This window comes from Narcine bancroftii, chromosome 2 (genome assembly GCF_036971445.1).
Source record: "Narcine bancroftii isolate sNarBan1 chromosome 2, sNarBan1.hap1, whole genome shotgun sequence".
Classification (NCBI taxonomy): Eukaryota; Metazoa; Chordata; class Chondrichthyes; order Torpediniformes; family Narcinidae; genus Narcine; species Narcine bancroftii.
In genome coordinates this window covers 198159293-198184111 of record NC_091470.1, presented here as the reverse complement: position 1 = coordinate 198184111, position 24819 = coordinate 198159293, and the positions used below count along the sequence as shown (strand labels likewise).

General features: G+C 46.9%; 1 protein-coding gene across 1 annotated transcript in view; it reads right to left on the bottom strand.

Moving 5' to 3' along the window:
- The window catches only part of chrne (cholinergic receptor, nicotinic, epsilon), a 52317-nt gene that overhangs the window by 23418 nt on the left and 4080 nt on the right, over positions 1 to 24819 (bottom strand). The window contains exons 2-6 of the mRNA XM_069919978.1: positions 19750 to 19883; positions 9054 to 9098; positions 7688 to 7797; positions 5324 to 5479; positions 605 to 702 (exon numbers count right to left, since the gene is read on the bottom strand). Of these exons, the coding sequence (XP_069776079.1) occupies positions 605 to 702; positions 5324 to 5479; positions 7688 to 7797; positions 9054 to 9098; positions 19750 to 19883 (543 nt within the window). The remainder of the gene's footprint in view (positions 1 to 604; positions 703 to 5323; positions 5480 to 7687; positions 7798 to 9053; positions 9099 to 19749; positions 19884 to 24819) is intronic.

The following is a 24819-nucleotide window of genomic DNA, read 5'->3' as shown; positions in this document are numbered from 1 at the left end:
CAGTGCCACCATTAACCCCCCTCAGCTCCACCACTAACCTCCCCTTAGCACCGTCACTAACCATCCCCTCAGCACCGTCACTAACCCCCCCTTTCAGCTCCACCACAACCCCGCTCTCAGTGCCATCATTAACCCCCCTCTCAGCTCCACCACTAACGCCCCCGCGTCACCACTAACCCTCCTTTCAGCCCCGCCACCAACACCCCCAGCGCCGCCACTAACCCCCCTCTCAGCCCCACCACTAACCCCCCTCTCAGCTCCTCACTAACCCCCCACTCAGCACCTGCACTAACCCCCCCTCAGTGCCGCCACCTTCCCCCTCTCAGCTCCGCCACTAACCCCCCCCCTCAGCACAGTAGTATTGGGGGAGGCATTTGGGATGTGGTCTGGAGGCCAAGGGGGAGAAAGTTTGGGAACCACTGGAGTACATACTCGTGTAAGATGAATGTTCTGGACCATTTTTTAATGGGGTCGACTTTTACGTGGCTTCTACTTTTGAGGGGCTGAAATTTGCACCAGAATCCAAAACACCATATCACTAGCAGATGTCCAAATATCTCCAAATGAGTAAGGAACAAAAACAAAGACAAAAGCCGCAACGTACCGGTGAAGTCTTCAGGATCGATGTGGATCCATTCTACCACCTCTCCCTCTTCTGCTGAAAGTTGCAAATTCACTTCATGTGCATTATATGACTGCGATCTGAAAGCAAAACAGAGCATGAAGTGGAACAACCTCCCCTTGTGTTTATGTTCCAAAATAGATATTATTTTTAGTAAAAACTGTGTGGTTTTGGAAACACAAGAAAGACACACTCAATGCCATTTTGAAGAGACACGATGTCTCCAATGTCCAGCTGTAAACAGAGCCATAAAAATCTAGAGTTGATTGTTCCATTGAAATAGTAAAGACAATGAGTGTTCACTCAGAAAGACTTCTGGTCAAATAGAAAATCATTTGTTTCGTGAAGTGGTTTCTGGAGAAATGAAACTTCAAACAGAGCCTGTAATGATGTAATGTCACATGATTACAACACTTCAATAAAACATTTTTAATATAATGAACCATTTCATCTGAACTCAGAAATGCAGTAACATCCCGTGAGAAAGGACTGCTATTGCCTTCTCCTTGTCAAGGGAGGAACACAGGATCAGAGTGGCTTCGGGAAAGATGGCCACTTCCACTGATCCACTTTAAGAGAAAGAGCCATGCTACTGTGGCCATGGAATGGTCAATTCATCTAAAACCCTTTCCTGGGCTTGTGAAATCATCAAGGAAATCACAAGTTCTGTAACCTCCACCCTAGAGAGGATAATTGGAAAAAAAAAATCATTCGTATAAAGAAACATTTCTCTGAATGCAACTCTGCAAGAATTTGTGAGTTTTGAAAAGTCTTACCAGACTTGGCTCTTCACCTACTTCATAATTATTTTTGAACAACAGTTTACAGATTCTGAGTTTTAGCACAAAAGGTTTATAAGACTGAACTTTGAAATTGACTTTTCAGAATCATGCCTGAACTGTAATGGTTTGGGATCTGCCACACACAGAAAATATACAAGAGACCCTCGACTACAAACCTACGTGTTACATCCACCCACATGTATGACCAGAATTTTTTTAAAATCCTTATTAAAACTACTGTACAAGTACATATTAAAAGTACTGTGTACAGTAATCCGTAGGCCATCGGAGCTCTGTGATTAGTAAGGGATTGCTTAAGCTGGTATGTGAGTTGCGAACCACTGCTCTAGAACCAATTGTTACTGAAATATTTTGCTTGAGAAAAATTGTCATTGGCCCATATCCTTTGGAGCTCTGAAATGAGTCAATGAGGATTTAGTGGTTTTCAAACTTTTACTTTCTACTCACAAGGCAGCTCGGTTGGCGTCATGGTCAGCATGACACCTTTACAGCGCCAGTGATCGGGACCGAACCAAAGTTTGAATCCCGTGCTGTCCGTGAAGAGTTTGTATGTTCTCCCTGTGCCTGCGTGGGTTTTCTCCAGGGGCTCTGGTTTTCCTCCCTCTATTAGAAACGTAGGTTAATGGGGCGTAAATTGGGTGGCACAGACTTGTGGGCAGAATGTCTGTATGTCTAAATTTAAAAATTTAACTACCACTTTGAATAATCCCTCACTAATCACATCGGGAATACTTGAGGTGAGATGTGAGTGGAAAGAAAATGTTTGAAAACCACTGTTCTAACCCATCCATAACACTAGACAACAAAGATTTTGTTTCCTGTATTTTACAGATTTTGGGCTCCTGATCACGAGAATCACCTTAAAATTTTTTCTATCACATACCATTTTTGTAGATATAACCTATTTCTCTGGTGCCTTACTTTAAATCTACTTCAAGCAGACAAAACCATAAAGGGCACCATGTCGCTGAAAATTCATCTTCTGCACCTGCACTTGGACGTCCTCCCCGCTGATCCTGCGACGAATGCAGTGAAAGGATCAGAATCAGGATTTATTGTCAGGAACGAGGCATGAAATTCGGGGTTTACATGGCGACAATGGAAGAGCGGCATCGGGGCAACTGGAACCCGTCGACGCCAGCCGACTGTCGCTGGGCCCCGATGCGAGAGGTATCGGATGCCGAAAATCAGCAGCAAGGTATTTTCAGGTTGGTCGAACTGACCCAAAGTGTCAGCATCGCAAAGCGGTTAAACATGGTGAAATCAATAAAAGTTCATGTTTCTCCAACTTCCGAAGTGATATCGGAAATCTGAAATGATCGATGTGCGTTCAGCTTGAAGTAATCTCCAATTTTTCTTCAGGAAGTGAACCTTCTGAAAGAAATTGTTGCCCCGTGTTATCCAAAGAACTATGAAAGCCCTCATCTTTCCCAGAGAAATGGAAGCGTAAGGCAATTTCTTATCGGAAGCTCGCCCCTTTCAAATACCTACGTGGTGGGTTGGGCGCTTCATGGGGGTGGGGGGGGGGGAACCTTTGTTCTTTCTCCCCTGCTCTTCGGGAAAGTGTTAAACAGTGACTGGCTCCTCCTTCCGCAGCTGTTCCAAGAACTAATGCATGTCAAACGAGAAATGTTCAGGCACATTCAACCTATCTGTGTCCCGGAGCAACTGACAGGTGTGCTGGCAGATGTAGCATGCAGCCCAGAGGCATTGATAGAAGCCTCCTGTTCTCCCTGTCCTTGACTGAATTGAAATAAATTTCAGCATGTCCCTAACTTCCAATTTAGCAACTAGATGAGACAGATCGGCTTTCAATTAGAAGGGAATTTGATCCTTGCCTGAAGGATGTTAGAGATGCATGTGGATGTGAAACATATTCTGTGTCACAGTGTTTACAATGAACACCATATATGTCCAATTCTAAAAACATGAGCAGAAAGATTCCACTGCCCCATTTAGGGAAGGGTTTCACAGTTGGAGGTGGCAAAAGATTGAATCGCAATGATTTCAAAGCAGGAGCCAAAGGTTTCCTTCCGGCGTGGGCAGCATAAGAAATAGGAGCGGGAGTCACCCACTTGGCCCGTCGAGCCTGCTCTGCCATTCCATGTGACCGTGGCAGATCCGATGAGGGACCTCCTCTCTGATGACCTGGCCTTTTCCCTTTAATTCCCTTATGATGTAGCAATCTGTCCAACCTTTTCTTAAATATATCTACTGAGGTCGCACCCCCACCCCACTTCAAGGGGCCCCTTCAATCTGCCTCTTCAAGGGGCAGCGAATTCCACAGATTCCTCTAGGAAAAGTAATTAATCTCCCTGGATCTTCAGGATCAGAATCAGGATTTATTGTCAGGAACGAGGCATGAAATTCGGGGTTTTACAGCAGCGTCACAGGGCAAACATTCATATTATAACCAGCTTACAACATTCGTGTAAAAAAATTAAAATAATAGTGAGGCCGTGTCTGGGTTCATTGATTATTGAGGAACCTGATGGCAGAGGGGAAGAAGCTGACCTTGTGCTCGTCTTCAGGCTCCTTGTCCTCCTTCCCGATGGTAGTAGAGTGAAGAGGGCATGGCCTGAGTGGGTGGGGGGTCCTTGAGGTCAGAGCCATCTTTCTTGAGACTTGCCTCATGTAGGTATCCTCGAAGGAGTGAAGTCTGGTGCCCATGATATCACAGGCCAAGTTAACAACCCTCTAGAGTTTATTCTTGTCCTGAGAGTTGGCACCTCTGTACCAGGCAGTGACGCAACCAGCCAGAATGATCTCAATGGTCCATTTGTAGAAGTTTACGAGCATCTTCAGTGATGAACCGAATCTCCTCAAACACAAGTCAACCCACAAGAATTTGAAGTTTTTGATGCTCTCCACTACCAACCTCTTGATGAGGACTGGGTCGTTTTCCCCTGGCTCCCTCCTGAAGTCCACAGTCATTTCCTTGGTTTTTCCTTGAGTCTATGTCCCCTGTGTCTCCTACCCATGGAAACGTCTACCTCTATCTTTGACCAGCCCTTCTCAACGGGGACACTACGCACCCCTCATCCCTCCCGCCCCCATCCCTGGGGGGCGGCCGCAGCACATTTTAATACTTTTTAAAATTTAGGCATACAGCTCAGTAACGGCCATTTCAGCCCACGAGCTTGTAGCCCCCAATTACAGCCAATGGATCTACGATTTTGGAAGGGTGGGAGGAAACCGAAGGACCCCCCACCCCCCACCCACCGGAGGAAGCCTATGCAGACAAGGGGGAGAATGCACACACTCCTTACAGACCGTGCGGGATTCGAACCTCAGCCGGTGGCTCGTTCTTTTTTCCCCTCAGGTTTGTTTCTCTGTCATCGGAGAAACCTTTAGTGCATCGCAGGGAAAGAGCCCATAAACTTGGAGCCAGAACTGAAAAAAAAAGTTCGAGAACGGCTGGCCTGGCCTGTCAATATCGCTAAAAATATATATTCACACATTTAAGTTTGCAGGAACTTGCTACTGACTGCCAAACTCTTCAGAAAGTATTTCATTACCGCTGGAGAAGCATAGCTTGATGTTGTTAAAACAGATTAATCTGCGGCCTAATTTTAATCACCTCAGAACTATTTTTCAGTCAAACATTCACACAGTAAATGGCCAAAGTGCAATTTTTTGCTGGACCAGTCACCCAGGGGAAACTACATCACTCCATCGAGGACCTCGACAAGAGGCAGTCTCAAGGAAGCAGCCTCGGTCCTCAAGGGCGCTCACCACCCAGGGCTACCTGCCCTCTCCGCGCTGCTACCAGCCCGAAGATGAACTCAAGAGACATCTTCTTCCCGTCCGCCATCAGGTTTCGGACCCTCTGCCTCTCTCCCGTTTTGCACAATTTTAATGTCATGCCCAACATAGCGCGAATGTCTTAGCCGCTCACCTGAAGACGAGCGAGCAGTTCTGCCAGTCGAATGGGAAGTAGGTCACAGCGATGGGGCAGGTGCTTCGATAGATGGCAGGAGGCAGCCAGTACATGCTGCCGTCATTGGACACCAGAACATTGGCGTAGTAAGCAACTTCAAACTGACCATCCACGCTGCGGAAAGCCAGAGGGAGGAAAGAGACCACAAATTCAACGGTCAGGGCTCAGCCTGATCAGTTATAATTGGGGATCGACCCATTATATCGCCAACCCAGCAATTTAAGGGGGATCCCGCCCCCACGATCACGCTTCGCACACTCGTGGGACCTGTCACCAAGTCTCCCCCCACCCCCTCACCAGCCATCAGTCCCTCCCCCAGCATTAGTCACCGCTCACCCACCCAGTCAGTCACCCTCTCCCCCCCATCAGTCGCCACCCACCCCATCAATCACCCGCCACCTCCCCTCCCCCTCCCTCAGCAACGCCCCGCTGCCACCAGCACTAAGCTGTCACTGCGAACCGGAGTGGTGCTCGCAGCAGCGCCAGTTCACTGGCGCTACCCCCCAACTCTGTCCCCCCTCCTCCCCACCGCAGCTGTGACCCCTCTCCCTCCCCTCATGGCAGTAACCCCTCCTCCCACTCCCCAATCACAGCAGTGACCCCTCTCTACCCTCCCCCACACCCAATTGTGGTAGGCACTTCAGCCAGGCATCACAGGAGTAACCAGGTCGGCCATTTTCCCATTCAAATCTCTGGTGGATGTGTCCTGGTTAAGTTTAACCCAGGTAGGTCAGGGGTCCAGTTGTATTAGGACCACGCTGACTGGGTCAGACCCTTTCTAACTGCCACGTGAGTGGGGCACTAACATGGCAAATTGCCTGGTTAACCCCATTTTACATGGCAGCTTGAAAGGGCCTAGTGATGAGGGAGTGTAATTAAACAGGGAGCAATTGTAATTGGGACAGCATGGTTAATGTAACGCTGTTACAGCACCAGCAATCAGGACTGGGGTACGAATCCTGCGCTGTCTGTAAGGAGTTCGTATGTTCTCCCTCGTGTCTGTGTGGGTTTTCCCAGGGGTCTCTGGTTTCCTTCCATGGTTCAAAATGTACCAGGGGTTGTAGGTCAATTGGGTGGCATGGTCTCGTGGACCGAAGGGCCTGTTACCATAATGTATGTCTAAAATTGAACATAATCTGGGTGTCTACTACAATGAAACAGTGAGCTGGAGAATAATATTTTTTAAATGGTGGCACTGCTGGAACTGATGTAACAGAACCATCGGCTTTAAGATCGGGCAGTTGGACCTTACAGGGCAGTGCTGCATCTCTGCCCCCCTCTTATAATCTTGTAGACCTCTATCAAGTCTCCTCTCAGCCTTCTTTGCTCCAAAGTGAAAGTCCCAGCTCTGCTAACCTTGCCTCATAAGTCTTGTTTCCCAATCCAGGCAACATCCTGGTGAATCTCCTCTGCCCCATCTCCACAGCTTCCACATCCTTCCTGAAATGAAGTGACCAGAACTGAACACAAATGTGATCTCATTAGAGATTTATAGAGTTGGACATGACCTCTCTACTCCTGAACTCAATCCCCCTAATAATGAAGCCCAGGATACCATAGGCCTTCTTAACTATCCTATCAACCTGCACGGTAACCTTGAGGGATGTATGGATTTGGACCCCAAGGTCCCTCTGTTCATCCACACTCTTAAGTAACCGACAATTAACCTTATACTCAGCCTTCTGGTTTGTCCTTCCAAAATGCATCACCTCACACTGATCCGGATTGAACTCCATCTGCCACTTCTCCACCCAACTCTGCATCCTGTCTATATCCTTTTGTAACCTTCAACACCTTCAACTCCATCCACATCTCCTCCAACCTTCATATCATCCGCAAATTTATTGCCCCATCCTTCTGCCTCTTCATCCAGGTCATATATATAAAAATCACGAAGAGCAAGGGTCCCAGAACAGATCCCTGGGGCCCCTCCACTCATCACCAACCTCCAGGTAGGATACTTTCTGTCCATCACTACTCTCTGCTTTCTACAGACAAGCCAATTTTTTTATCCACACAGCCAAGGTTCCACTATTTCATGACTTTCTGAATGAACCTCTCATGGAGAACCTTGTCAGAAACCTTGCTAAAATCCATGTAGACCACATCTGCTGCCCGACCCTTATCAAATTTCTTCTGTTACCTCCTCCAAAAAAACTCAATTAAACACTTGAGGCACGACCTTCCCTTCACAAAGCCATGCCAACTATCCTTGAGTAGACTGGATGTCTCCAAATGCTTGTAGATCCTATCCTAAGAATTCTCTCCAATAGTTTTCCTGCCATGTCATCGTTGTATGAGGGGTGGCACAGAATTACTTACTTGTTCTCAAGGACGACATCAGGAAGCCAAAGCAACTTGGAGGGGATTCTGACCAGATCTATCCCTTTGTATTCGGAGACGTTCCAGGATAACCGGTAATCGTTCCATTGCTGTCAGTAGAAAAGGAAATGCACAGCCTCATTGATCCGCACCATTCCCAATGACCAGGAATTGACTGGGCTCTTGGAGACTGGCTCAGGAGAACCAGGTATCGGAGACGGGATTTGACAGGGTGCCGAAGAGCGCTGGAGACTTCCAGATTGTGTCAGAGGTTCAGATCCAGAGCTCAGGTGACTGAAGGATCAGGCGGGAGTCTGCACAGCCTTGGGAGTGCTGGAGGTGAACCCGTGGCCACTCAGTGCCTCTGAAAGGACTCTGCTTCTCTTTCTATCGAACTTTAAGGGGCACCAGGCAATGCCAATGCCAACTCTCTGTCTGCATTATGGCAGGCGAAGGCGATCTCGTGCAATATTGCCCAGTTGCACCCAACTAATATACAATCCCTGTATATCTTGAAGGGTGGGAGGAAATCGGAGATCCTAGAGGAAACCCAGAATAAGGATAGATAGATAGATAGAGAGAGAGAGAGTCAACAGAGAGACAGAGATCAATAGATAGATAGAAGAGAGAGAGAGAGAGAGAGATAGGGAGACAATGGAGAGATAGGTAGAGAGAAAAATAGATAAATGGATTGATGGATGGATAGATAGAGAGAGGGAAAAATAGTTAAGAGAGTTAGATTGGGAAAGAGACAGCGATAGAGATGGATGGATAGATAGACATGGATGGATGGATAGATAGAGATGGATGGATGGATAGATAGAGATGGATGGATGGAGATGGATGGATAGATGGAAGGATAGATAGAGATGGACAGATAGATGGATGGATGGATTGACGTGTGGGGACTACCAATTCACCTGTATGTACTGATGTAGCAAAGTGTGAAGTGACGAAAGAGGACAGGTAAAGGCTCCAGCAGTGTGTGAGCATATTCATGGGATATTTCAGAGGTGGTAAGTACTTAAAACTGAAATTGTGTCCTTGCCTGAAGAACGGCCTCACTTGTGAGCGAATCCAGTCAAGCAGAAAGCACGACACAGTTGAGACACAAATGGAGAGTTACATTTCACACGAAAGTCTGCACATTGTTGTCAAGATACAGTAATGCTGGGGGAACGCGGCTGGTCTCGCAGCGTCCCTTAAGGGCTCATCGAAATGTTGATAATACATCTTCACCTCCTATAGACGCTGCGAGACTGGCCGTGTTCCTCTGGCACGTCTGTGCTTTGAGTTACGTTTCACTGGCACAGACCAAATATTCAAAAAGCTTTTAACCTCAGGATCAGAACAAAGTCGTACTTACTATTTCAATCCAGACATTTGTGGTGAGTGCCTCCTCTTTTTCATTCTGTTTGGGAACAGACCATAAAAGTATGTTAAGTGATCACTCCATCTTCAAGTCAAATCAAGTTTATTTTTATTTGATTGTACAAGTCCAACTTGACAAAACAGTGTTCTCTGGTCCTCGGTACAAAACATGCAGACTGTGGAGGAAAATCTGAACACAAAAGGTTAAGGGTTCACCCATAAGTTGCTTACAAGAACATACAAGAGTCCGTTGCATAAGGAAAAACCAGATTTAACTAGTCAAATGCCCTGCAAAATGATCGGAGACACCCTCATACTAAAGGCCTGGATGCCCACTGAGGCACGGGACATGATTAGTTCAGCACCAGACCCAGTAAGGAGACCTATAGCATTCCACCATTGGCTGCAGCAAACCTGCGCCATCGGTCATCCCTTGCCCGGTGATGTCTGTATGCTGTTACAAGCATATGTTTGTATGCTGTATGCTGTTACAATGGGAGAAGTAACTCAGTGCCTCCAGAAGGGTGGGAAAGAAAGAATTGATTTTGTGGTTCGTTTTAAAAACACTTGGGAAGGAAATGCTGGGGTGCCTTCACAAGATAACCAATCTTTGGCTGTGCAGACCTTGCTAAATTGCCTGCTCCCCAAAATGCCAAAATGTATAAGATGAAGCGATTGGATCGGCAGGGAAAGAAATGGGCTAACACTGTTACTGTATTGACTAATGTGGACAGAGAATGGTTATTCACCCAGAAAGAGAAGCGGACAGGGCAGTTTTATATGTATAGAAAGAATAAACATAAGGGAGAGAGTGGCCGAGAGCAGGGCAGGCCCCGGGATAAGACCCAGGATCAGTGCCGAAATTTCGGAACAGGAATGTAGAAGTCAACTCTGGGGAAGAGGATGACAAAGAGTGGATGCCCATTGTCCTAGAGACCCTGGGCCTTATCAAAATCCCTTTGCGGGCCAGGACTGTAACCAACGGCCCCATTTCTTCTTTCAGCAGCCCAACCCGAAGGGGTGCCTGGAGGGGCTGGTGGTACAGGCCCCCCTCCTCCAATTAGATGGAGAAAGCCAGCCTATGCTTAATGTGCAGGTTGTGGGGGGGGAAAGAGAGTTTGATGTTGGTGGATACCGGGGCCACCATGTCATCTGTGCCACCATCCACAGAATTACCCCTGAGTGAAAAAACTGTGGGTAGCATTGGGGTGTCCAGGACCCTTATGACTGACCCTGTTTCACAACCCACCATTCTAATGGTGGGAGATAGTCAAGTAGAGGAAAGAATGATTGTGTCACCCACGACCCCTGTCCCTATCTTAGGGAGACAAGCTCTCTACAAACTTAATGCTACTTTATAATGTACCGAGGAGGGCGTTTATATGCAACTGCCCACCACGAATACATGCCAGCTTCTGCATTCGCTGTGCGATTCTAAGGAGGAACATGACAAGTTACATGTTGCTCATGACACTCACTCGAGATGTCACTACCCTGGAGCAGCGCTTCAAGTAAAACAGGAGCTGGAACTGAAAACCGCCCAAGAAACAGTTTCCGCCCAAGAGCAGTGTATGTGGGCAACCCACAGCTGCCGAGTGGAGAAAGGCTTGTGGAAGAGTAAAGATGGAAGAGTAGTGTGCATGTGAAGTCTATATCGGCCCTTAGTAAAACTGGCCCACGGGCAAGCCCAACTGGGATAAGTGGGAATGTTGCATAATATAAAGCAGGAATGTTTTGCCCCCGGAATTTCTACAAACATAGAGAGACAAGTGAGGAATGGTCTCATCTGTCAGCAGAACAACTGGGGATGCTCACCTGCCAAATTTGATCGATTGCCCCCTGCTCAGGCCCCCTTTGAGAACTTGCAGATTGACTTTGCCCATATGTCCCCTTGTAAAGGGTACAAGTACTTGCTGGTTAGAGCGGATATGTTTACCCGATGGATAGAAGCCTACCCATCTAGGAGCAATGATGCCCAGACAGTGGCCAAAGTCCTGATGAAGGAATTGATTCCCCGCTACGGGATCCCCAGACGGATAAACAGCGATAGAGGGACCCATTTTACGGGAAAGATAGTGGTAGCCCTGACTGAGATAATGAGGGATCCAATGGTGCTCAGGCCAGAGATATTTCTGAGACAGCCAAAAATGAAACTTTGCATTTGACCATCCCCTCAAATAAAACAGACTCCCAGAGCCTTGAGAGCCTCCTAAGTTATTGGCAGCAGAACCTACCCCACCTTACCATGCTCTTTGAACCACCCTATAGGGTCTCCCATAGGAGAGCCCCATTCCTCTGGGGATCAGAACAACAGGCTGCTTTTGACACAGCAAAGCAAGCTGTTGAACAAGCACTGCCCCTTGCCCCCTGCCAGGCAGGTGTCCCCTTTAAATTACAGACCTCGGCCAGTAAGGCAGGTGCTGGATGGAATCTCCGGCAGAAGATCGAAGGGTGCAGAGTCCTGCTAGTCTTCTGGAGAAGATCTCTGCCTGGTGCCGCCACTTGCTACAACCCACTTGACACCGGGACATCATGTAATGCACGTCGAAAGAACCAAAGACTTGTTGATCCAAACCAAGGCTTTTATTAACTAAAAGACTGGAGCATATCACAAGTAGGTCGACCAGTCCAGAATTACCTGGTCTGGCTAGGAGCAATCCTTTAAGACCTGCCAGTAGGTGTGGCTACGCTCTCAGCCAATCACAGTCATCCTACACTACAATCTGTACATATGTACATATACACATTGGTGATAGAATCTGGACTATCACACATCAGCCAACACTTCCCTCAGGGTTGCTTATCATTTTGCAAGCATGTGTACAATGACACCGAATTGACTACTGACCAACAAGTCAGTTCATCATGTATTACGAAAAAAACCAGCAAGAGAACAACCGTTGGTTTGGAAACTACCACTGGACATTCTATCTTATCGAGCCTTTAACTTTTTAAAATGGCATGTTTTGCTGTGACATTTACAATACATGATGTCTCTAAGCACATTCAGAGAAACTGAAATCTATAGATAAATAATTGCAGGGTGGTTGTAAAGTTACAGTTTGTGAGCTGACCAGTCAATGATCAGACAGTGGTAGGAAACATCGTATCAATTTTGTTTTGCACTGACTGCATCACGTTAACAGAAAAACACCTCATGGGATGGGGGCTGTGGAAACCTTTATTTAAAAATACTAAATTGGCTAACTTTCTGTCCTGACTCCTCCTGGCTATTGTTGCAGGGCTCCAACACAGGCACTTGGGCACCCGTTGAGAGAACGTCTGCAAGAACGGAATCCTGGTGCCAAACGTCAGCTCAGAACAGCAGGCAACCCAGGTACATCCTGGATGTAGACCTGCTGGCCTGCCCCCTGCCTCACCATGGGGTAGCACGGTGACAGGCATCTGGGCTCTGTGGAGTGCCCAAGCATGAGGCTAAGGCACGGGACGCACAAGCCAAGAGAGTGCTCTGGTACCTGATGGATGACCTTGCACTGCCTGCTTGTAAACATTGGTGGTAAGGGTGCTCACATTTGCCAGCTAAGCCAGAGAACCCAGGCATAGGAGTCGATGACCAAACAAATTATTTCTTCTATCCTCCCCTCTGACACTGGGGAGCAGCTCCCTCAGCACCCTGCCCCAACAACCCTGTTGGGTCAGGGGTGCGAGGGCTGGTGAGGTGTTGTCATTGAATTTAACTATGTGCCTTGTCCAGTATTCGGACGGCACTAGTGAATATATTGACCCACTTGATCAGTATTGTTTTTTTACATGTTTTGACATAACATACATAGTTATTGTTTGTCTCATGATTGGCGAGTGGTGTGACCTCCAAGGAGTGGATTGCATTGGGAACCTGGAGGCAGGTAGAAGATTATCGCATTGCATACTGCCATTAACTCCTCACTCCCCTTATTAACTATACCCGTTTGGATAGACTGATTAATGAAAATGACCAAATTACCTACCTGATGAAAAAATTAGGACGAACCATAAATCAAGCCCAAGTGGATTTAATTTACAAGGAGGGACAGTTGATCCAGGTCGCAGGCTGGGTCACTTAGCTCTCCATCCATCATTGGTGGAATATTTTTTAAGGGATGGTCCCCTAAAGCTAACACTGCACCCAGTCATCAGTATGATTAATGCCCTGTTACTCCTGATTATAAGCCTATACTGACAATAACCACACCAGCAGTGCGAGTATAAGACAGCTTTAATAAACCCAATACCCAACCCCAACCCCAACCAACCAATTTTCCCCTGCAGCCGCTGCAACCGTGTCTGCCTGTTCCGCATCGGACTTGTCAGCCACAAACGAGCCTGCAGCTGACGTGGACTTTTACCCCCTCCATAAATCTTCGTCCGCGAAGCCAAGCCAAAGAAGAAGAATAAACTAATATGTACACTAAGAGGTCTTGTCTCTCTGCAAGACGAACCTGGGAGGCTAGACTGTAGCTCTGGACTGCTTTATATACAAGGTCACCGGGATGACCCCTGGTGACCTAGTGATGTAATTACATATCACCGCAGTGCCTATGGATAAGACTTAAGCGGCTGATATGGCAGGTAGAGAAGACTGAAAGAAAGGAACAATATAAGTTGTTAAAGGTGACTGAAAGTGCTAGAAGGAGAAAAGGACACATTTATTTAGTGGAGTTAGGTATGCGATGTTGATCTCTGGATCAACAAGGAGGGAACTGTGGAGGAAAATCTGAACACAAAGGGTTAAGGGTTCACCCATAAGTTGCTTACAAGAACATACAAGAGACAGTTGCATATTGCTGAAGTGGAGGCAGGGAACCTCATGGTGCGATTTATCTCTGCAGACATAAGCTTTAGAATTCTGTGAAACAATGATTAAATTATTGCCAAATGTTGACATTGATAAACTATTGTCAGGTTGACCACAACAGGAAGTCCACATGCAGGAATGCACTGCCATTTATTGTATATAAACTCTGTTAAAACCGGCTGTGGGCAGAGCAAGCCTAGGCTGGGTGCTGGGCATGCTCTCCAAGATATCTTGCTAATAAAACTCTTCTGAAGCGTTACCCTGGTGTCGGTAGTTGATTATTTCTCTGCAACACAGACACACAACCAGACGTAGAATGCATATGCATATACATATTCATATGTACAAATAAATAAATATTGTTTTGTGAATATGGGAGCCTCAGAGGGTGAGTGTGGGCAGTTCCTTTGGTCATCCAGTGTTCTCACTGCCCATGGGAAGAAGCTGTTTCTCAGGCTGGTGGTGCTGGCTTTGATCCCCCTGGATCTCTTCCCCTCAATGGGAGCAGCTGAAAGGTGGAAGATGATCTTGCACATCCTCTTCAGCCAACGACCCCGGTAGAGACGGCGATGGGAGGGAGACCCCAGTGATCCTCTCTTCCACTCTTTTGGATGGACCTCTGATCCATTTCTCTGCAGCAGCCATACCCCACACAGTGATGCAGACAGCCAGGACGAACTCCCGCAGAAGGTTGATGCGATGGTGGCCGCTTCAGTCCTCTCAGGAAGTGCCATCGCTGTTGCACCTTCCTGACCAGTGAGGAGATGTTGAGTGTCCACAATAGGTCACTGGCTCAGTGAACTCCAAGGAACTTGGTGCTCTTCACACTCTCCACAACAGAGCTGTTGATGTGCAGCATCGAGTGGTCGTTCCTGGACCTCCTGATGAAAAGGTCAAGGACACGAGATTTGCCAGCAAGGTAGGATCCCAAAATCTTGTGCTGGGACCTACAGCAACCTGGTAAAGTTATGGCCAGCCACAACCAATCAGCGAATGTATTTTGACCTGGGAGTGTGAGTATGTAAACTCCTTCATGCCAAGTCAGTGAAACATTCATATTTCCCCTTCCCTATCCTCCCATCCCCCTCCACTTGCTCCACCTATTGTAAGCGGTGTGATGTAAAACTGTATCTTGTAATGTTGCAGCTCTACAAATCTCTGGTGAGACCCCACTTGGAGTATTGTGGTCGGTTCTGGTCACCTCATTACAGGAAGGATGTGGAAGCTACGGAGAGGGTGCAGAGGAGATTCACCTGGACACCTGGATTGGAGAATGTGTTTTATGAGACAAGCTTACCTGGGGTTTTTCTCTTTGGAGTGAAGAAGGATCAGAGGTCTATAACAGTGGTTCTCGACCATTTTTCTTCCACTCACATCCCTAGGCCATCGGGACTCTGTGATTAGTTAAGGGGTTGCTTAAGGTGGGATGTGGTTGGAAAGAAAAAGTTTGAAAACCACTGTTTTATTTGTCCCTCATTGACTCGTTATGTGCACCGTTTCAGAGCTCCAAAGGAAATGGGGCCAATGACAATTTTCTTCAAGCAAAATATTTCTAGGACAATTGGGCCTGGAGCAGTGATTCTCAACCTTCCCTTCCCACTCACATCCCACCTTAAGCAATCCCTTACTAATCACATCGCATCGATGGCAGAGGGGCTACTTCAAGTGGGATGGGAGAGGGAAGAAAAAGGTTGAGAATCGCTGGTCTATAAGATTATGAGAGGTAAGATGGACGGGCCTGTGCCTTTTTCCCAGGTTGGGAGCGGCAAACACCAGAGGACATCTATACAAAATTAGGGTAGTAAAGTTTAGGGGAGCGTCAAGTGCACAGAGAGTGGTGGGTACTTGGAATGTGTTGCCGGGGGTGGCGGCAAAGACTGGAACAATAGGGGACATTTCAATGACTCTTTGATGGGCACTCTTAGAGGGTTTTGGATGTGAGGTGGAGAAGGTTTAGATTGTTGAGTGGGTTTGTATAGGTCGGCTCAACCTCGTGGCCTGGAATGTTCTATGTTCTACAAAAAAACTGCATGTATTTACTCAAGATTAATGTGTGCTTTCAACATGACTTCACCATGAACTCAACTTACTCTCACTGCATGGTTAGGTACCCCCTGTACCATTTCATCACGTAGTATCTCTGCGCAGTTAGTAATTCCATGTATTATCTTTATTTTGCCATATATATCATATCTCAGGAGCCAGTATCTTGGAGGATCTTTCCTGGGCCCAACACACCAATGGCATTGTCAAGAAAGCATGTCAGCACCTCTAGAGTTTGCAAACGTTTCTTCAGAGGTGCGGTGGAAAGGGGGCTAACCGGCTACATCACAGTCTGATACGGGGACATCAATGGCCCTGAGCATAAAAGGTAGTGGACACAGCCCAGGATTACCCTCCCCACTATCGAGAGCATCTATGGGGGAGGATTGGGGGGGAGAGCAGCAGTGATCACCAAGGGCCCCACACCCCACCCAGCACACGCCCTGCCTTCGCTGCTGCCGTCAGGAGAGAGGTCCCGGGGCCGCAAAAATCACCCCACCAGGTTCAGGAACAGTCACTCCCCCTCCACCATCAGACTCCCCAATGACAAACTCAGTCAGGGAGTTGTTTAAGGGCTTTGACTTGTGCACTTTACTGATTTTCTTTGCTCTCTGTGTATTGCACAACTTGTTTGCATTCGTTATCTGTTTACAGTTCTTTTGAATGTTTACATGTTCCCGTTGTGTACAGTTTTGATTTTGCACTACAAATGAGTGGAATTCTGTCACGCTCGCAGGGTTGCATGTGATATCATGTATTTTCTACTGAAATTCTCAATTATTCAAGAAAATATTTGCCGGCCACATGATGTCACAAGTTGAAAAAAATATTCTACCTGCCATGCTCAAATGGGATTCTGATGCCCATTTGCAATCCATCAGAATTCTTGTGTACTCAAGGTAAGAATCCAACTTGATTTCATACTCAAGAAACCTCCCCTTGTTCTTTGTTGTTGCTCTATGCTGATGCTACAGGTCAGGGATTGGAGCTGCGACCTTGGCGAACCGGGCAGGTTCAGTGACGGTGGTGGGGAGCTGCTGGGTGCCCGGGCAGGTTTGGCGGCGGCAGTGGGAAGGCACCAGGGACCGGCGATGGCCGACACAAGTATTCTGCCACTTCTCGGATATCCGGATAACGCTGTTAACCGAACAAGGTCCGGGAGTCCCAAGCGTTTTGGTTAATCAGAAACATTCGGTATGAGACAGTGGTGAGGCAATATTTGGAGTATAGTGTGCCTTTTTGGTCACCGACCTACTGGAAGAATATCAACAAGATTGAAAAGGTTCTGAGCAAATTTACAAGGATGTTGCCAGCATTTTGAAGTTACCTGATGTTGTACCAGCCTACAGGATATATTCCTGCCAAAATAAATTAAACCCTTCCTACAACTGAAACCTCTATTTTTCTTCCATCCATGTGCCTTTCTAAGCATTTCTTAAATGTCCCTAATGTTTTAGCCCATCCCCGTCCCCGGCAAGGCATTCCAGGCCCCCACCACACTCTGTGTGAAGAAAACCTACCCCTGACGTCTCCCCTAAACTTCCCTTTGTACACATGTCCTCTGGTCTTTGCAAGTCCTGCCCTGAGAAAAAGGTACTAGTCATGGTTAAACTTTATTCCCTGGAGTGCAGAAGAATGAGGGGAGACTTGATCGAGGTTGACAAACTTAGGATGGATGCAGATAAAGCAAATGCAAGTGAGCTCTTTTCCCCCACTGAGGGTAGGTGAGATAAAAACCAGGGGACAGGGTGAAAGGGGAAAAGCTGAAAGGGAACATTTGGGGGGAACTTCTGCCCACGGAGAGAGTGGTGGGAGTGTAGAACGAGCTGCCAGTTGAATTGGTTAAATACAGGCTCAATTTTAACATCTAAGTACATGGGCAGGAGGGGTCAGTGGGACCAGGCAGAGAAATGGGGTAGCACAGACTAGAAGGGCTGAAGGGCCTGTTTCTGCACTGGGTACCATCTCCACTTTTCAGGGGCCTTTCTGCCATTGATCATGTTTCCACTCTACATTACCAATAAAATATTAGTTTGAATTTAAATTCAGACGTGGAGCCTGGTAATGGGCCCTTTTGGCCCATGCTGCCCCGTTGACCTACAACACCTCCCCCCCCAGTACATTTTTGAAGGGTGAGAGGAAACTGGAGCCCTCACGCAGTCACGGGGAGCGCGTGCAGATGTCGTGGGATTTGATTGCATCCCGGCCCCGCTCGCTGGCGCCATGCGAGCCATGCCGGGTGTGAGGGAGGGTTGGATCAATTCGCAGTTAGAATTCATGTAAGAATTTTAAACAAAATGTGGCATTTCAGTAGTGCAGATGGGCCTCCTTGTGGATTTCCTATGGGCCCCCCATTTCAATTCCCCCATCCCATTTCCCTCACTGACGTGTTTGCCCGCGGTCTCACGCGCTGTCAGACTGAGACCACCCACAAATTGGAGGAACCACTCCTCATCGTCTGTCTGGGCACCCATTAACATCAACATCTCTGGTTTCTGGTAAACCACACCTCACCCATCTTCATCCCCGCCTCCATTCCTCTCTCTCTCTCTCTCTCTCTCTCTCTCTCTCTCTCTCTCTCTCTCTCCTCCCCCCCCCACCCCCCTTTACCCTCTGTCTTCTTTCCCAGAGCCAATTCTCACCTTATCCTATCCAATCTTTTGTCTGTTGATCTGGATTTAGTCAGACACCTGCCCTTGACGAAGGGCTCAGGCCCGAAACATTGGTGATGTGTGTCCTAAGTGCGCCACAAGACTGGCTGAATTCCTCCAGGCCTTACTGTGCGTTTTTACTTCAGGCTCCTTCGTCCTGAAGGTAGGAGCGAGAGGAGGTTGCGACTCAGGGGATGGGGGTTCCCCATCCCCCGCTCCCGTCCAGCGCAGCCACCCCCCACTCCCCAAGTATTCCAAGCTTTGGGGTCCATGAAGGGGGAACGATGGTCTAAAAAGATTGGGGACCCCGGCTTTAAGGAAAGTTTAGGGGAGAGATCAGAAGGAAGTGGGTGCTTGGAAGGTGTGGCCAGGGTTGGTGGTAGAGGCTGGTACAATAGGTAGATTCAAGAAACTCTTAGGCAGCCACTTGCATGTAGGAAAATGAGAGGGTTCTGGGAGTGAGGTAGATTGTTGTGGAGGACAGCACAACATCATGGGCTAAAGGGCCTGTTAAGTACATTCAATTGACCCTGTGAGTTGAAACGAATACACCACGACTAACCTTTTATTAAAAGGCTCCTGGATTACAAATATCAAATCGAACATTTCGGCACCGTACAGGCCCTTTGGCCCACAATGTTGTGCTGACCCATATACACCTACCAAAAAAATTTACCTAAACCCTCCCTACCCCGTAACCCTCTATTTTTCTTCCATCCATGTGCCTGTGTTAAATGCCCTCCAATGTTCCAGACTCCACCACTGCCCCTGGCAACACATTCCATGCCCCCACCACTCTGCATTAAAAAAAAACTTACCCCTAAATTCACCTCCCTTCACTTTGTACATGCGTTTGCTACTCTCGCCCTGAGAAAACGGTGATGGCCTTATCTACGCCTCTCAAAATTTTGTTGACCTCTATTAAGTATCCTCCCTTTCCTCTAAAAAGGAAGGTTTTCCCCATATTTTCCAATCCAGGCGACATCTTGGTAAGTCTCCTCTGCACCCTCTCCATGGCTTCCACCTCCTTCCTGCAATGAGATGAATGGACCTCAATACTTGAAGTATGGCCTCGCCAGAGACTTGTAGAGCCACAACATCCCCTCGTGGCTCTTGAACTCAATCCCTTCAACTGATGAAGCCCAGCGTACAGTGCTCCAATAATTTTGTTACCATGATTTTTTTTTCAAGATTTTCCTTACCAACGAAATGAGGTTAGTTAATGTAAGTTTCAATGACACGTCAATAACTTGATCATGGGTCTTTGCAGGTATGATCCTCTTATCGTAGTCACCCAACAATTTCTCGATAAGTCTTCTTTCTTCATTCGATCTTACTGGAAGTGAAACAGGGTTTCATGAGTATCTGTAATTCTATGTAGATGTACAGCACGGTAACAGGCCCTATTGGCCCAATTACACCCAATCAACCTACAACCCCTGGTACCTTTTGCTTATAATTGACTTGTAATATTTTGCTTTTGTATACAAGATGAGAAAATTTTTTTATCGTTCACCACACTGCTTGACTGAATGCTTCTTCCACTTAATGAGCCCATCACTCAATCTAACAACCTGATTCAAAACGGGCAAAATGTGAGAGGCTCCCTCGGATAAATCTTTTTTAAAAAGCTCAGGAACAGGATCGACAATTTTAAATTTCTGAAGAAACTTGGAAGGTAATTTTCAAATGGGTTACTACCTCTTTTTTATATGCCCGTCACTCTCTCCTACAATTTAAAGTAGTCCATAGGGTTAGCACATCCAAAGTCGAACTGGTTTGTTTTTATGCAGATGTATCTCCTTGTTGTGACAAATGCACCAATGGAGATGCTTCGTTAATTCATATGTTCTGGACGTGCCAGAGTATTGGAACAAAGTATTTTCTCTGCACTTTTTATTTGGTACTGTTGGAGAGAATGGCATCATGTTAATGACGTCAGATTGACGCATATTAACTGATGGCTTGGCAGGTGGTGGTTGCTCAGACGGAGGGACGTTACCCTGCCTAATCACGCTCAATGGCTACATGACGTCGTGTTTAAACAGAGACGATTAGATGCTCAATTCTGATTTGAAAGTAAATTTTCAAACTCCGTGGGAACCATTTTTGAACTACTGTTATAATCTTTGATTTGTTACGAAGGTAGAAATGTTGACTAATGAGGTCATTTATCACTCTGATAAGAATCCCTTTTCTTCTGCCCAAACAGCTTCTTTCTTGATCATGGGTTTAGATCTTTTTTATATAATAAAATATCATCTGTTTGATTAAAATGTGGATGGAGTACCTTGGATGAAAGGACATGATGTAAGTGTAAAGTACTTTTTTGAATTTTAACATATATCCAATGTACTCTGTATTTTGAATGTGAGATTTAAATGTTAATAAAAATATTGAAAAAAGAAAATGGGTAAAATCCACTCAAAGTCCAAATATCTGATGCCAGAAATCCTGACCACCTGGGAATCCCGACTTCTCGAAAACTCTCTGCTTCGGCATGCATGCACGTGTATGTTATCACCACAGATGCACAGCAGCAACAAGCAACCCCGCGGAAGTCACGGAAATGTAAGAACCTTAGAACATTACAGCACAGAACCAGGCCCCTTTGGCCCTTCAATTCTGTGCCACATTTTTTTTGCCTCATCCCACTGACCTGCACCCAAATCATCGCTCTCCATACCCCACCCATCCATGTACCTGCCCAAACACTCCTAAAATGTTAAAATTGAGCCCGCATTCGACACTTCATCTGGAAGGTTGTTTCACACCCCCATCACTCTCTGTGCGAAAAAGTTCTCCCTCACATTCCCCCTAAACTTTTCCCCTTTCACCCTTAACCCGTGACCTCTAGTTTGTACCTCACCGACCCTCAGTGGAAAAAGCTGACCTATATTTACTCTGTCTGTCCCCCTCATAATTTTAAATACCTCCATCAAATCTCCCCTTGTTCTTCTATGCTCCAGGGAATAAAGTCTTGACCTGTTTAACCTTTCCCTGTAACTCAGTTCCTGAAGTCCGGGCAACATCCTAGTAAATCTTCTCTACACTCCTTCTATCTTATTGATATCTTTCCTTTAGTTTGGTGACCAAAACTGCACACAATGCTCCAAATTTGGCCTCACCAATGTCTTATACAACTTTACCATCACATCCCAACTCCTGGGCTCAATACTTTGATTCATGAAGTATTCCCAGATCCCTCTGTTCTGCTGCACGCCTCAGTGCCCGACCATTCACTCTGTAGGTCCTTTCTTGGTTTGCCCTTCCAAAATGCAACACCTCACACTTGTCTGCATTAAACTGCATCGGCCATTTTCCAGCCCATTTTCCAGCTTGTCCAGATCCCTCTGCAAAGCTTTGAAAACCTTCTTCTCTGTCCACAACACCTCCAATCATCTCCCAACTTGCTGATCCAATTGACCACATTATCATCCATTTTTTTTGTTTTTTGGTATAGCGTTTAGCGCAACGCCCTTGCAGCTCCAGTGATGGTTCGAATTCCGCGCTCTCCTGTAAGGTGTTTGTACGTCCTCCCCGTGTCTGCATGGGTTTTCCCTGGGGGGCTCCGGTTTCCTCCCACTGTTTGAAACATACCGGGAGGCTGTAGGTTCATTTGGGCTCGTAGACGAAATGGCTGGTTACCGTTAAATAAACCCCACGACCCAGCCCCCCTCTAATGCCTGTGGCAACAAATTCCACAGATTCGCCACCATCTGCAAAAGAAATTCTTCTGCATCTGCAGAGAGAAAAAGTCTTTTACCACAGTGGGAGAGTCCAGGACAAGAGGACACAACTTCAGGATTGAAGGGCGTCCACTTAGAACAGAGGAATTTCTTCAGCCAGTGGAACAGTCATGAAGGCCGGATCATTGGGTGTGTTTAAAGCAGAGGTTCTTGATTAGCCAATGCATCAAAGGTTATGGGGAGAAGGCCTGGCAGTGGGACTGAGTGGGGAAAATGGATCAGCTTATGATTGAATGGTGGGGCAGACTCGATGGGCTGAATGGCCTATTTCTCATTCAATGTCATGGTCTTAATCTTACACAGAGTTTTTTTAAAATTAAACTTGTTTGTAAATGGGGGTTGCCATTATCAATACTATTTATCTGTGAGATTTTGAACTCTCTCACAAGATCAGTTCTCCAGCTTTCTAGTTGGGCAATGAAACCACGATGCTGGTGTGTAATGTTTGAAGCAAAATACAAATGGTTCTCACATAGTGAAGAACAAAGATTGAAAAATGTGAGAATGCAACTGCAATTTGAGTGGGTTCGGACATTGAAGCCGGTGCTAATTTAGCAGAGCACATTTGGAACCCTGGCTATCGACCAGATTATAAAGCCCTGTGGAATTTGCATTCTGCAGAAGAGCTCTGTCCAAAGTTCAGGGGTTAATTTTTATCCCTTGAACTGTATCACTGACACAGATCAGCTAATTGTTATCATGTGGCAGTAGATGTCAGACCATAGGAGCAGAAAGAGGCCATTCAGCCCTTCGAGTCTGCCCCGCCAATTAATCACGAGCTGATCTGTTTCCCTCTCAGCCCCACTGCCCGGCCTTCTCCCCATGATCCCTGATGCCCTGGCTGATCAAGATCCTGTCTGACGGCCGTATTCCATTCTGACCGGCCGGCCATATCTCGAAATGGATGCCAGTCAGGAGTTCACCGTGTCTGGGTTATCGCTCACCAAATACAACATGGTGGCCATCAAGGCCCTCCCCTGCCATAATCACTGTTTTCAGTAGAAAAGCCCTTACTTTTACCTGGAAAAGTGTAATTTTTCTATTTACAAATATTTGTTCTTTATTTTTTTTAATTTATACAATATTTTTTTTTATTCGTATGTACAAATGGCCGAAGTCACGGAGGTCATAAATCGGACTACCTGTGCACCCAATGACCTGAACAGTATGGTTAGCGCCAGCAACAGGGGGGTTCAATTTCTGCGCTGTCAGTAAGGAATCTGCACGTTCACCCCCGTGACTGTGCAGGGGTTTCCCTCTGGGGCGCTCCAGCTCATTCCCCCCACCCCACCACCATTCAAAAATGTACGGAAGTTTGTGGGTCGGTTGGGCATTACGGGCTCATGGGCCTGTCACTGAAACAAATGAATGGTACGGTCAGGGTGATACTATTTTCACAGCGCCAGCGAGCCGGGTTTGTCTCTGGCGCTGCCCGCAAGGATGTTGCACGCGGTTTCCCTCCATCGTTCAAATGGCGATTGGAGTTGGTGGTTAATGGGCAGTATTTGGGCGGCGTGTGCTCATGGGCCGTTACCATGCGGTATCTCTTCAAACAAAAACACTACTGTGAATTTAGATAGCCCCAGAAAATGAGGGCCTGGAGAATAAATGCAGTATATATGGAACGCTTCTTTCAAGACAGGGCTAATTAGCACAGGCTCTTCCTTGAACTTCAGCCTGAAAGGGAACTGCTCGTCAACCCCCCCACTCCAAACCCCCCCCCCCCCCAACCTCATTCCTCCTCACCTCCCCTACAACTACTGATACCTGGACTGAATTAACACAAGGGGCCATGGGAACCAAACACCGAGGATTCCTTTCAAGTGCTTTGGATGTGAAAAAGAGGTCAGCTTTTTCAGTGCAGGAACAACAATTTGGCCTCCAGCTCTGCATTTTAAATTTAGACCTACACCATGATGGCCAATTAGATTCAGATTTCAGATTTATTGTCAGAGAACATTCATCACATCACGTACAACCCTGAGATTCCTTTTCCCTGCGGAATTACTACTAATTAGTAGTGCAAAAAATAAACTGTACACTGCGTGAATATGTAAACAAATAAAAGAACTGTAAACAGATAACAAATGTAAACCAACTGTGCGATACAGAGCGAACAAAAAGAAAATCAATAAAGTGCACAAGTCAGAGTCCTTAAACGAGCCCCTGATTGAGTTTGTCGTTGAGGGGTCTGATGGTGGGCGGGGAGCGGCTGTTCCTGGACCTGGTGGGTGCAAGTCTGGTGACACCGAGACCTCTTTCTTGATGGCAGCAGCGAGAAGAGGGCATGTGCTGGGTGGGTGTGTGGGGTCCTAGGTGATCGCTGCTGCTCTCCCGGTGGCAGCATTCTCCCATAGGTGTTCTTGATGGTGGGGGAGGGTTTTGCCCGTGATATCCTGGGCTGCGTCCACTACCTTTTTCCGGGCTCCATGCTCGGGGCTGTTGATGTCCCTGCATCAACTGCGCCTCAGATGCCTTTGGAATTGCGGGAGGCAACTGGGGTGCCCGGGAGGGGTGCAATAC